Genomic DNA, 15,087 nt, shown 5'->3' with positions numbered 1-15,087 from the left:
TAAGCTTAGCAGTTAAGCTTCATCAGGTAGCCATTGCTATGCGTAGGGCGCTCCGTCCGTAGTTATACAGGTACCTTTCCTTTTTCATGTGCTTCGTCTGGTTTGAATCGATTGCTTATTTTGCTTCGATCTGATAAGTGCCATTTTCTTTGTTACAGGTGTTTGTCACTAAGCTGAGAATGCATTACTGTACAGTGTCATGCGTGGCATGGCTTGCTTTTGTGCGCGCTACCGGAATCGTCTCATTAGCGAAACAATGGCAAGAGACTGCTATTTGTTGTTACTTACACTGCTGCTTCCTTTGATAATGATCAACAAGAGCCAAATAACATGTTCTGAACTGGAGTTAGGCGAAAATTTTTCTCCGTTTGAAAATCTTTGCGGCCGCTTCTCTAGTACGTCAAATTGTGCACAGAAATTACTCATCTTAGATTTAAAAATCTAGTCAGTTGCCATGCTTCATTTCTGACTGTATCACTATTAGGCATAAGAATAATACGATTATAAACATGACACGATATGTATATTCTTCCGCATTTGCTGTTGTCTGACTCTAGTTTCGTAGTTTATTAGGCAGACAGGATTTAAATGAGATAGCAGCAAACACGAAAGAATACATGGCAAAATGTTTATATTCGTATTATTCTTATGGTGAAGAGAATACTGCATGTGAGTCACATTTCGTCAGGTTCCTATTAGCAACCATCTCTTCTCACAGGTAGGAAAATATACCGAATGTAGAGTTGGCCATATTGACAAACATCGCAAACAGTCTTGCCAGTCGGATTTTCGTAGTACATTGAAATTCTGCTACATTCGAAGATGAACAATACGGAATTTGTATTTACTTCGTTGGATAATGTATGAAAATGCAGTGGTCGAAACTAGGGGCGGAGAAAAAAAGCTCGTCTCCCACCTTTTTTTAAAAAATTTATTTACTGATGCAGAGGTTTTGGCACCAGTATTTATCTTTGTGCCTACAAAGCGCTACATGTATTAGACGGCAGAAGTTAGTTGTGGCGGGACCTACCAACATTTTTCAGAACTTCCGCTTGCTTTAAACTCGATTCTAAGCTGCAGGCTGTTTTTTGGATTACAAAAACCGGAAAAAAAGTGTGGCTTAGATTCGAGTAAATACGGTAAACAGGTGATGCTTCAGAATGGTCTAAGCCACATGACACTGATTAGACCTCTGATGATGCACGCAGCTCCCGTCTGGGGATATGAAGCTCCTACACGACTGCGCCACCTGCAGATCATACTGAACAAAGTGCTACAAATCATTAGCAACGTTCCACACTATACACACACTGTGGATCTTCACAATGAATACTGCCTTCAAACCCTCAAGCAACGTGGGATGTGTCATGTGTGCAGTATTTAATAGCAGCCTAGCATCTCCCATGTGCTCAGAATGTGTCTCAGAAATGTGCTACCAGTGGATGTCCAGCACATCTTATGTATTAGAGGAGCGTTTTATGCTGCAGTTACTTCTATGTGACTGGATTTGAGTGTTTTACACAGGGAAGTGTTTGGCAGGAACATATTTCTGCATTTTATTGTGACAATCATTAATTTGTTTCATTTCAGGATTTCCTGTGTGCTGATGATGTCAAAACGCATTACTGTGGAGTGAATGGTGACAGTACCAGCCCACAAATACAATCAAATGATGATGTGGAGCATGAAGGCCAACTTAATTCAAATGGGATAGATGTGCCATCTTCTAGAGACATTATTATCTATGTTACTGAGGAAGGTACATCAGATGTGAAACAGGTACACTATTTTGAAAAGAACTTGATTTACTTAATTATCAAAATACCTAGATCATTAACACCTGATTGATTAGAGAAGCAGCGATAATCTAGCAAGTCTTGGCTCTTCTTTTTTTTCCACTGAACAGCCTCCCAGTATCTGTCTTCTCTAAGGGTATGTGCAACCTAATGAATGAAGCAGTATCTAGAGCTGGTATCATTTTCACACTTGTCCAAACAATTGCTGTCTGTGTCTTACCTTTGACATGCTAACAATTTATGTGTTTGGATGATAAGATATTCATCCTACTACCATGAACATATAAACAGGTGATGCTTCAGAATGGTCTAAGCCACTGTTTGAGACCTTAGAATTTTTTTTAGAGAGTTTGGAATGTATATCTCACAAATAAATAAATAAATAAAATAGGAATGTGATATCTATTGTGCGAAAGACTCTCATGAATATTGCAAAAAAAAAGATGGTAGGACAGTTCTGTGGTCTGACTGGGCTGAGTGGTTCACTGTGACAGGGCTAATAAGTGTGGTTTGGAGGGGAGAGTAAGGAGTAAAACTTGCCCTGCCTCTGACTGTGGTATAGGATGTACAATTCAAAGTTTTACAAACAAGGAAAACTCCAGGATTGATCATATAAATTTCAAACTTTTTTGTTAGTGCACAAAGTGATAATTTTCGGTGCAGGACAAAGCTCAGTGTTCTACAAAATATAGTTTTGAAGATAGTGAAGAACATGCCAACTAGCAGGTAAAAATCAAACTATGGAAATTCCTGATAGTAATGTCAACAATCTAGGAAAAGACAAATTGATACTTACTGCAAAGAAGACAAGTCAAGTTGCAGACTGGCACAATTAAAAGACACTAACAAATAGCTTTCGGCCACAGCCTTCGCCCCTTCGTCAGCGTGTGATCCCTCCCCATACACACACACACACAAGCATGCACACACGACCGTCACCTCCAGCATCTTGAGCCAGAATGCATCATCATGTGGGATGAAAGCAACAATCTGGAGGGGGTGGGGAAGCACAAAGGGAAGGGGAAGGGATAGTAGTGTCTGGAATGTGCAGGGACTAGAATGCCACCAGGTGCAGTGTCAGGAGCTTGTGGGGCAGGGAGGTGGGGAAAAAAGAGAACACATTAGGTGAGGAGTGGGGAAATATGGGTGGCTGCATTGGCAGAGGGCTGCAAATAAACAGGGTGGGAGACGAGAATAGGGAGGGGATGATAGGACAGAGGGAGTGTAAACTGTTGGGTGAAGGGTGTGGGGACAGTATGTTACCATAGGTTGAGGCAAGGATAATTATGGGAACGGAGAATATGTTGTAAGGATAACTTCCATTTGTGCAGTACAGAAAAGCTGGTGGTGGAGGAAAGGGTCTAGATGGCTCGGGTAGTGAAGCAGCCATTGAAATCGAGAGTGTTACGTCTGGCTGAATGGTGTGCCACAGGATGGTCTACTTTGCTCTTGGCCACAGTTCAGCAGTGGCTGTTCATCCTGGTGGACAGCTGATTGATGGTCATACCAATATAAAAAGTTGTGCAATGAATGCAGACTCGTGAACATGGGTCGACAAGAGGTTCATGAACTTACACCACTTATTGCCCTAACCACCCGTTTCTGAGCCAAAAATATCCTTTTAGAATGGGAAGAGTTACTCCAAAATATAGTACCATATGACATACGCGAATGAAAATAAGCAAAGTAGACCAATTTTCGTGTCGAACGATCACTCACTTCAGATACTGTTCAAATAGTGTAAAAATGGCAAATTTAAGTCTTTGAACCAGATCCTGAATGTGGGCTTTCCACAACAGTTTACTGTCTATCTGAACACCTAGAAATTTGAACTGTTCCGTTTCAGTAGTCATATTCCCATACTGTGAAATGAAAATGTCAAGTTTAGTTGAATTGTGTGTTAGAAACTGTAAAAACTGAGTCTTACTGTGATTTAGTGTTAGTTTATTTTCTACAAGCCATGAACTTAGGTCATGAACTGCACTATTTGAAATCGAGCCAGTGTTGCACACAACATCCTTTACTACTATCAGCAAACAGAAATATTTTAGAGTTACCTGTACTGCTAGAGGGCATATCATTTTATAAATAAGGAAAAGCAGTGGCCCCAACACTGATGTCTGGGGCACCCCCACTTGACTGTGTCCCACTCAGACCCCACATCACAGCCATTCTCAACATTGTGAGTAATGACCTTTTGCTGTCTGTTGCTAAAGTAAGAGGTGAACCAATTGTGAGCTACTCCGCATATTCCTTAATAGTCCAACTTCTGGAGCAATAATTTGTGATCAACACAATCAAACACCTTACTTAAATAAAAAAATATGCCTAGCGTTCGAAACCTTTTGTTTAACCCGTCCAGTACCTCACAGAGAAAAGAGAATATAGCATTTTCAGTTATTAAACAACTTCTAAAGCTGAACATTTGATAACAAATCGTGTGATATAAAATGATCAATTATCCTTACATACACAGCTTTTTCAATAACTTTAGGAAACACTGATGGCATAGAAATAGGTCTAAAATTGTCCCTTTCTCCCTTTTTATAAAGTGGCTTTACTACTGAGTACTGAAATTGTTCAGGAAACTGACCATTCCTAAAGGAAAAGTTACAAATATGGCTAAATACAGGACTAACATGTGCAGCACAGTACTTTAATACAGGGTGATTCAAAAAGAATACCACAACTTTAAAAATGTGTATTTAATGAAAGAAACATAATATAACCTTCTGTTATACATCATTACAAAGAGTATTTAAAAAGGTTTTTTTTCACTCAAAAACAAGTTCAGAGTTGTTCAATATGGCCCCCTCCAGACACTCGAGCAATATCAACCCGATACTCCAACTCGTTCCACACTCTCTGTAGCATATCAGGCGTAACAGTTTGGATAGCTGCTGTTATTTCTCGTTTCAAATCATCAATGGTGGCTGGGAGAGGTGGCTGAAACACCATATCCTTAACATACCCCATCAGAAAAAAGCGCAGGGGGTAAGATCAGGGCTTCTTGGAGGCCAGTGATGAAGTGCTCTGTCACGGGCTGCCTGGCGGCCGATCCATCGCCTCGGGTAGTTGACGTTCAGGTAGTTACGGACAGATAAGTGCCAATGTGGTGGCGCTCCATCCTGCTGAAATATGAAGTGTTGTGCTTCTTGTTCGAGCTGAGGGAACAGCCAATTCTCTAACATCTTCAGATACTGTAGTCCAGTTACAGTAGCACCTTCGAAGAAAAAGGGACCAAAAACTTTATTGGCTGAAATACCAACGTTTAATACACCACCTATCAGGAGGTTTAACACCATACTTCGTTCGAAATGCACGCTGTCACGAACCGGCTCTACTTCTCAGGAAAAGTTAACTCCATAAGGACACCGTTACGGTGTGGCTAATGGCTGTAAAGGAATTTAGTAGAGCTGGCCATGATGTCTCCTTTGTTGATGCTGCTGTGTCTGCGTTGTCCTTGTGGCTTCTTGTTGTCTAGGCGATGATTCCTTGGTTGCTTTGGGTCCAAGAAAAGGTGCGGGTTTTTTAATTATTACTGGACTATCGAAAAATGACGCAGTATTCCACGGTTTCTTTGTATCAAACACATTTATTGCAAGAACTATATGCACAACTACACTCAACCGCGGCCAACACACAAGTGGCCGAAGACCCGTAGTAGACCAAAGATCACGGTCATAAGCTACAAAGAACATACAATTCCAATATCGATTATTGATCGCAACACCTAACTTAGTATTATCTTAAGCAAAAGCTTTTATAACACGACTTTAGTGTATAATAAAATAAAGTGACGTCTATTAGTGTATCATAAAATAAAATGACATCTATTTGTCAGTTCCATTACAATAGCCCCCCAAGAATTTTGTAAGTATGAAAATGCGAACAAAATTCTGACAACAGAATAATGGAACTGCCAAGAATATGTTTTTAAATACATTAAAATTTTTAATAGGACTGTTTCCTTTGAGTTATGCTAACACTGAAATTGTTATACTTAGTAAAGGAAAACATACAATTTTTTAACCTTAGAGTAAATGAAATACGAAAGAAGATTCACAATTTTCATTTAGAAGAGTCCATAATGTTTTAGTACTTCACATGAAACCATTGAAAGACTGTAACTTTTAACTGCAGGCTTGTTTTATTTTCTTTAAGTGCCCACTTTTCACACTACTCACAGTCTGTCCCACATTGACCATCTGCACATAGGTGACGTCCGTTAATAGGTCTGATTCCTGCTTGTCCTGCAGTGCGTCTGTTTTCAAAGCTTAGCTGTTTGTATTGCTTTGTTGACTATAATGCCATGTTATCTAAAAATCATATACAGAGATCACCTTTTGGTTACATAATGTTTATATGTAAGTACATGGTTAGGATACATAGTTAACCTTCTGGTAATGTTTATCTAGTGGGAGAAGTTTACAGTATCTGTCTGAGTAATACTACACAGATATGAACTGGTCAAAAAAGATTCTTTAAATACTAATAAATTCTATAAACATGTAATACAAATGCATTAACATATTGGGTGTAAAATATCTTATCACAGAGACATTACTCCAAGGATAAAAAAAATTCAATTGTTTGTTACAAGGGTTCATATTTACAGTAGAAGTGCAAAGGTAGAATCATGGATGAAAGTTTTGGAATGGTATGTATATATCAAAATTAAAAAATATTACTGCCTTTGCATTTGCAGTGGTTGAGAGAGAAATATACAGTAATTCATGTGGTTTACTGAAAATGATTATCTCCTTGTAGAGTTGGACATTTCAAGCACTTAAGTGTGTAGTAATTAGGACTCTGCCTTTAAGAGTAACAAATTTAAAAAAAACTTAATTGTTGCAAGACAGATTTAGTGCAGATTGGTGGCTTGCATTTTAAATGACATCTCAACAAGTGTGGTGTGAGAGTTACACAAACTAAAAGTACACAAATTATTAAACATCAATCAAATTGCATAAACATACATAAATATCAAAAAACTAACATGGCTAGCATATTACACAGAAAATTCATTGCAAACACTTCATACAGTGAATACATATTAAACAAATAATAAACATTTTCAAGGGCACAAAACTGTATTTGATCTGACAAACTTGGTGGAGATACCCCCCCCCCCCCCCCCATTTGGTGTTGATATGATAAGTTTTTGTCCTCCCCAGTCAAATCTTGCATCTACACTCTGAATCCATGACATCTCGAGAATACAGTCCTCACTGAGGCCTGGTATAATTAGGCATCCATGTGTAAATGTGACTCCCTCAATTGTAAAAGATAACAAAGTTTGTCTTTTCACAGTTTTACTATGTTTTCCTGTAGCCCCTCTTATTTTCACCCCAATGACTGGCATTTCAATGTAATCTTTCTCACACTTCAGATTTTTGCTTAGAATTTCAGATATTCCTGACACCTGACTCCCTGTGTCTATAAGGCACTTGCCTTCCCAGGTACCAACTTTTGCTCTAATGAACAGACTACCTATGTCACCACCTTTTTCAGGCGGAACGTATTCATACAATAAATCATTTTGAATTTCACTGAAACAATGACTTTCTGACTTACAAGTACCTATATTACTGTCACCTTTATTATCTACGGTCATTACATTAACACACACATCATTAGCACTGTCACTTGCATTTATAATTTCCTCAATCCAAATATTTTCACCCATATAACATTGTTCACCACTAAGGTATTTATCCTTCAGTTGCTCAACAATAATATGCTTAGTGTTTTTCCACCGATCAGGATATAAAATTTGAGACATATTAAGAATCATTTTTCTAAAATTGCTATCATTTTTAATTGCATCACTATTTAGCCACATATTATAAAGAAATAATTCACCTTTGTTCATTGTACATGGTAGCCTACTTGCACAGTCAGTTTCACTGTTCAGGGAATCTTTATCAACTGCCCAGGTTCCTTCATAAGATGTTGGATTACAGAGCCTATTGGTTGTGACACTGGCATTAACACCACTTAAACTATTAATAACATCTTTGGGTACATCTACAACATGCATATCAGTATCTCCCACAACACCTAATGCCTCCATTTCCTCTTTCAAGCAAACAAAATATTTTTCACCATCATCATGTATCATTAAATCTTCATTTCCCCACATACTACAATCATCAACCTCTCTCTCCCGAAAACTTAAAACTTTGCTTTCACACCCAGGTGTTTTTAATTCTTTGCCCGTTAAATCAGTGTCGACAATTTGCTCACTTGGTTCCCTCATCAGTGCATCAATCCCTAGATTATTTAAATCGTTAATCTGCAGGTCCTCTGACAAACTACAAGCTTCTGCCCATTCATAAAATTCAACTAAGTTAAATATCTTCTCTGGCTCTTTATTACAATCAATGTGTTCATTCTTAACAGGTACTGTGTTTAGAGGGTAGTACACATTCATAAGATAACTACTCATTACTTGAGACGTATCTCTTGGTGCAATGTAGTCACTGTTATTGGTCCTTCTATTATCTATACTTTTCGCCCCTACCTTGTGGACCGACAATGGAGCGCACACTAGTTTTTTGCTTCAGGATTTCCCATAGCATTTTGACCCCTGGTGTCACTATGTTCACGCCAATTCCTGTTTTCAGAATCCCTGTAATTACTTCTGTTCCAATTGTTCCCAGATTGTCCTCTCGAATGGAAATTATAGTTTTCCCTTGAATGGAGATTGTTATTAATATTGTGACTATTTTGTTCCCTATGATGGAAACTATGGTTGTTGGGCCTACTGTTTTCCCTCCTGTTTGAATTTGTGTTTCCCCAACTATGATCTCCACCTCTTTGTGCGTGATTGAAATAGTTTTTTGGTTTCCCCACTTTGTCTATAATCCTGTCAAGCTTGTCCACATAGTTTAGAAATTGTCCAATGTTGTCATCTGGTCCATACACTAGGTCCCATTGCACATCTGTTGGCAACCTTCTCTTTAAAGCATCTATCTGTGTGAGCTCATCGAAGGGTTTACTCAAATGTACAAGTTTCTTCAGTTGATTTTTACAAAACTGTTTCATAGTCCCCTGTGTTTCTCTATAATTTGGCCCATTTAGGAACTCGCTCTTTATCCTGGCTTGTTCAGTTTCAGACCAGAACCGTTTTAAGAACTCAATTTCAAATTCTGCATAAGACATGTCCATAGAAAAATTTTGATTGGCCCATGACAAAGATTCTCCCTCCAAAAATTTTTTAACAAACTTAATTTTGAAACTTTCACTCATATTGGGCAAAAAGTTGTCTCTACAACTCTGCAGAAAGTCAACAGGATGCAAACTACACTCATTAGAAAAGTTTTTAACTGGAATATTGGATAATAAGGTACATGTGTTCATAGAAAAATTTTTGTTAGCTACATCATTGCTAAATATTTCAAACTTTTGGTTTAACTCTGATACTGTACTTTTTAATTCACTAACATCTGTCTTAGTTTCAATCTCGTGGAGTTTTACTGTGTTACTGACTGTTTCCACTTTATCATTCACAACATTTAGTTTAGAGTCTACTCTACTTTCAAGATCTACTGCCATAGCTTTTACATTTACACAAACTGTATCTATTTGATTATTAACATTAACAAAACATTTTGCATTTTCCTCTCTGTCTGTGACCAGTTCATTTTTTACTGACTGAATTTTGTTACTCAGACTAGAATTTACTTCTCCCACTTTAGATTCTACCACTAAAATCTTTGTTTCTGCCTTGCTAAGTTTCTTGTCTATCTTTAAAATGTCGTTGCGAAGTTTATTACCCCAAACTAAGACATTATCAAATTTTCTGTTCATAGTTCCCTCTAGACGCGACACTTTCTGATTTATAACCCGAAAATTGTCCGCGACTGTCTGATTCATGCTTTGCAATTGTTCTTCATTAGCTTGTAAGCGGGCTGCAACAGTGTGATTCATGCTTTGCAATTGTTCTTCATTAGCTTGTAAGCGGGCTGCAACAGTCTGATTAAAAACTAACGATTGATTCATCATTTGTAACAGTAATTTAATGTCCGACGTCTCACGTTCTGAGGAATTAAGACTCTGATCCGTTTCTTTAACTGACTCGTCTTCCGTTTTTATCGGTATGTCTACGTCCCCAAAGACTAACAAATTTTCACACTCCTGTTCAGATTCCGCACCACTTTTCTCTTTCACAATGGTCATCTTCGTGAAATTTCACACACACAAAATAATAAAAGGGAAAAAAACAGCACTAAGCAAATGTACTTATCTTTTCAGTCTTGGTCCTCACGCGTGTGGTCAGTCCACTTTACTGCTTCGTACCACGTGGTCATTAGACTTCTGCACAACAGATTTTGTCAATCCAGTACATATAAATGACTAGATCCCGGCAACGAGCCCCCAGTTGTCACGAACCGGCTCTACTTCTCAGGAAAAGTTAACTCCATAAGGACACCGTTACGGTGTGGCTAATGGCTGTAAAGGAATTTAGTAGAGCTGGCCATGATGTCTCCTTTGTTGATGCTGCTGTGTCTGCGTTGTCCTTGTGGCTTCTTGTTGTCTAGGCGATGATTCCTTGGTTGCTTTGGGTCCAAGAAAAGGTGTGGGTTTTTTAATTATTACTGGACTATCGAAAAATGACGCAGTATTCCACGGTTTCTTTGTATCGAACACATTTATTGCAAGAACTATATGCACAACTACACTCAACCGCGGCCAACACACAAGTGGCCAAAGACCCGTAGTAGACCAAAGATCACGGTCATAAGCTACAAAGAACATACAATTCCAATATCGATTATTGATCGCAACACCTAACTTAGTATTATCTTAAGCAAAAGCTTTTATAACACGACTTTAGTGTATAATAAAATAAAGTGACGTCTATTAGTGTATCATAAAATAAAATGACGTCTATTTGTCAGTTCCATTACAACGCTGAACAACTGTTGTCGATTCACTTCTGCCGTACTCAATAACACAAAAAGCTTTCTGTTGAGCGGTCGCCATCTTAGCATCAACTGACGCTGACGCCTAGTCAACAGCGCCTCAAGCGAACAAATGTACAACTAAATGAAACTTTATAGCTCCCTTAATTCGCCGACAGATAGTGCTTAGCTCTGCCTTTTGTCGTTGCAGAGTTTTAAATTCCTAAAGTTGTGGTATTCTTTTTGAATCACCCTGTATTGTGTTAGGTAATGGCACGGTAAATGACATGACTGCTTTCACAGGTGGGCCTGCCCCTGATGGGTAGGATAAACCTGTGACAGGACTGGAATAGGGTTTGCAGGATGTGTGGATTGGTTAGGTTTTGCGTTTGGTTCTTCCACAGGATATGATCTTTCTGGCAAGTGTTTGGGATTGGGAGTGGCATAGGGATGGACTACAACACCATGGCGAAGGATGTGGTTCAGTTGTTCTATACTGAGATGGTACTGTGTGATAAAGGGGACACTACTTTGTGGCTGGTTTTTGGGGGTGGTAGGAGGATTGGGGGGTGTGAGAGGAAATGGCATGGGTGGTCTGTTTGCTGATTGGATCTGGGGGTTGTGCCACTCTGTGAAGGCCGTGGTGAGACCCTCAGCATACTGAACAAGGGAGTTTCCATCACTGCAGATACACCATCTCCAGATAGCCAGGCCATATTGGAGGGATTTTTTGGTGTGAAAGGGATGATAGTTGTCAAAACGAAGGTAATGTTGTGGTTGGTGGGTTTAATCTGGACAGAGCCACCAGAGTGGAGGTGGTCAACTGCTAAGAAGATGGCAGGCTGTGTTGAGGAGGACCATGTGAAGTGGATGGGAGAGAAGGTGTTGGGGTTATAAAGGAATGAAGATAGGGTGTCTTGGCCCAGGGTCCAGATCATGAAGATATTGTCAATGAACCTGAACCAGACTAGGGGGTTTGGTGTTTTGGGAGGTTATGAAGATCTCTAGATGGCCCATAAAAAGGTTGGCACAGGAGGGTGCCATTATATATTTCAGAATAATATAATAATTCAGAATGCTCCCAGCAGTTGCCACAATACCAGACATGTATAATATTTTGTTTATTCCCACCTAACTAAGGAGAAATGACTATTGTGGTAAGAAAAAGAGTAATTAGAGCTCACAGGAAAAGATTCACAGCTTCATTTTCCCCATATACTACTTGAGAGTGAAATGGTAGAGAAATAGTTTGAAAGTAGTTGTACGAGCTCTTTGCCAAACACTTCAGTGTGAATTGCTAAGTAGTAATATAGATGTAGGTATGTCTCACCCTATCCCTTCTTTCATTCTGGTATGGCTACTTGTAAGTTTTATTTCTGCATGCCCTGTTCGTGGTTTTGACTAGAAATGTGTTGATGGCGGTGGCTCAGTGGTAAAGTGCCAGACTACAAATCAAAAGGTCTCAGGTTGAATCCCCGGCCAGTCCTATAATTTTTATCTGTAATATGACATTTCTTTAACCTCTGGTAATGTTCGTTGATGTGGAAAATTCTAAGTTACACAATGGTTAATTCAAAGGTTAGAGGAAGCCAAAGGCATACCAACTCCAACAGCACCATGCCTAGTAAAGTACTGTAGTGCCCAAACCAATCTTTGGAGTGTTGACTGCTTTGCTTTAATGTTGATGACATTGTAATATTTACTCAAAATTTATATCAGTAATTTCACCACATGTCACTAAATGTTATAGAATTGACTTTTTTCTCGTTTTGTCCTAGGTGCGTATTAAAGATACTGGTATAGATCATGAATATGCTGATATAATGACTCTTCCCCTGTCAGAGGATGTTAGCTGTGTTGGGCATGATACTAGTTTTGCTGATGGCGTTGTAATAGTATGCAAGTCAGATGGGGAAGGTGTCCCTTGTGTACGTTTCTTGATGGAACCTTCTGAGGCTGAAAAACAGAAACATGAGAATGGAGTGACCTTGGGAGAGGTTGCATCGAACACTGAGGTACAAGGTTTCACATACTGAAAGTCATACTGATGTTTTATTATGTCATATGCTGATATTACACTCACACCTTATTTGTTGTTGGTGCAGGAGCAGCAGCAGCAGCAGCAACAACAACAACTACAAGAACAACTAGATCCAGAAATTATGATAGTAGAAACTGAAAGGAAGCCAGAAGAAAGGGAAGGGTCAGAGAGTCACGCTACAGAAATTAGTATGGTTCAAAGTGAGTTTGCTTTAGATAAATGTTATATCTCTTCATTTCGGACTGCAGCACTTCACAGACCAGATCTCAAACTAATATACGTGTAATAATAATTGCTTCAGCTTTATATAATTGCAGATTACTGAAATTAGATTAAGGGATACCTCATTCCTAATTTGATCTGTACTTCTTGCACAGCCATTGTTGTAGCAGTGTTTGTGGAAGTTTTGAGAAAGTAATGAAAATTTTCATTTTTTTCTGAAAGTATGTTGTCACACTATTTAAAAATACTTTTCCTCAAGGTGTAAGCAGTCTTCACTTAGTGAAGGCTCTTGATGTGTGTTTAGTGGGAAACTTGTTTAGGAATACTTGAGAAACACACAGCTGCTTCTTATGATCAAATACAAATGCCATCAGGTGGTTTTTTTCACTTTTGGGATAAGAAAAATATTACATAAGGCCAGGTCTGGGTTGTAAGATGAACGTCATCTGCTCTTATTACTTCAGTTGGAAAACTGTATCTAGGAAGCTAAAATGCATAAATATAGTTTGCCTCAGTGTCAAATTGTTACAGGTATGTATCTGCATGATTGGTTATTGAATATCAACTTTGATCTGCCATAATTAAACCTATTAAGCATCTGATGATGAAATTCCATGCCCTGAGCCTTCTGTTTATGGGTAAGATGGTGTGGTATCTTCTGTCTGCAAATCTCATGATATGATGCTTCTCAGGAGGCGCGCAACTCTTTTGTGGGCGAATGGTGAGCACAGTGTGTAGAGGTGTTGCACTAGTCTTTATCGTGTGGCCCCATCATTGCACTGACCAGCGCGCGCACACACACACACACACACACACACACACACACACACACACACAAAACTGCAGTTTCTGACACCTGAAGCCACACAGTTGGCTTCAGCTGCTAGACACTGCAGTTGTGTGTGTGTGTGTGGGGGGGGGGGGGGTCGTACGTTGTCTATTTTCGATAAAGGCATTATTGGACGGAAGTTTATTTATGACAGTCTTTTTGTTGTGCCTATCTGTGATTTAGCATCTTCGCTATACTGTATTATTTTGTGTTTGTAAAGATAAGATTTGCAGAGTGCTTAATTATGTGTCTGATGCAAACCTCTGAAAATAGCTAACAGCGCCCTCTGTTGGTTCTTTGGTGTACCACGCCGTCATTAAGTAAACATGTGAACTAATAAGCTGAGCAGACTACTAAAACTTTAATTTAAAATGTGCTTTTTGTCCATGATTCAATTTTGATGAAATAAAGCCTATATATTGCCTGAAGCGACACTCAAGTTACCTGTGAAAACCCCGTGAAAATTTGTAAAGTAGTTTTGGAGATTAGCATGTTCAGACGGACACGACAGTTTTAGTTGTATTATTAGTATAGATTATTATTATTTATGACAACAATCAGTTTCACAACATTTGCGGGAAAAACCTTGTGCCAATCCAGATGACATGAACCGATTGCTATACAGTCATGATAGCCCCTTGATGTGAGGCTAAGTTTACCATCTTATCGTCCCTCTCTACCTGACACTGAGGTGCCCCAATTCCCCATCAACAGCTGGAGAAGCATTCCTCTTCCATTCTGTCCTTGGATATAGGGACTCAGTCTGCGTAACTCTCCTCTTGGAGATGTGTGGACACACAGCCTAACTTTGTCCAGCAGTTGGAGGAAGTGTGGGCTGTAGGCTGAAGAGTCACCCTCACTTCTTCTGTTCCTAGTCTTAAATTAGACAAGTGTGTGCAGACCTGTCAAACCTCTAAAAGTTTAAAAGAAAAATTAATGAAGAAATCAAAGGTGGAGGACATTATGGCAGGTGCAGCAGTCATATATCCCATTACAACACCCTACTCAAGATGTATATGGCAAGTGAAGACAATGGATTGTTATTTGCTACTTCGGCCTCTGCATTCCAGTGGTGTCAGTCAGAGACCACCAATGAGCTCTTTGACAGTGATCAATCTCATGATCTTAGATAGGCTTCTTGCAAGATTCTATTTTTTTAAGCAAACACAGAAATAAGAATGCCCAGAATGATCTACATCTACATTTACATGGGTACTCCGCAAATCACATTTAAGTGCATGGCAGAGGGTTCATCGAACCGCCTTCACAATTCTCTATTATTCCAGTCTT

The 15,087-nt window shown here is 39.1% G+C and overlaps 1 protein-coding gene across 7 annotated transcripts in view; it reads left to right on the top strand.

The window, feature by feature from the left end:
- Positions 1-15,087, top strand: part of LOC126203475 (zinc finger protein 420-like) — a 164,757-nt gene that overhangs the window by 99,593 nt on the left and 50,077 nt on the right. For 5 of the 7 annotated variants that reach the window (XM_049937799.1, XM_049937795.1, XM_049937794.1 and 2 more), the window contains 3 exons: positions 1,591-1,779; positions 12,484-12,720; positions 12,811-12,946. In XM_049937799.1, the coding sequence (XP_049793756.1) occupies positions 1,591-1,779; positions 12,484-12,720; positions 12,811-12,946 (562 nt within the window). The remainder of the gene's footprint in view (positions 1-1,590; positions 1,780-12,483; positions 12,721-12,810; positions 12,947-15,087) is intronic. The other 2 variants (XM_049937798.1, XM_049937797.1) reach the window with 2 other exon arrangements.

Source organism: Schistocerca nitens, chromosome 9 (assembly GCF_023898315.1).
Source record: "Schistocerca nitens isolate TAMUIC-IGC-003100 chromosome 9, iqSchNite1.1, whole genome shotgun sequence".
Taxonomy (NCBI): Eukaryota; Metazoa; Arthropoda; class Insecta; order Orthoptera; family Acrididae; genus Schistocerca; species Schistocerca nitens.
Note: the sequence above shows the minus strand (reverse complement) of the source record. Positions and strands in the feature narration are given on the sequence as shown.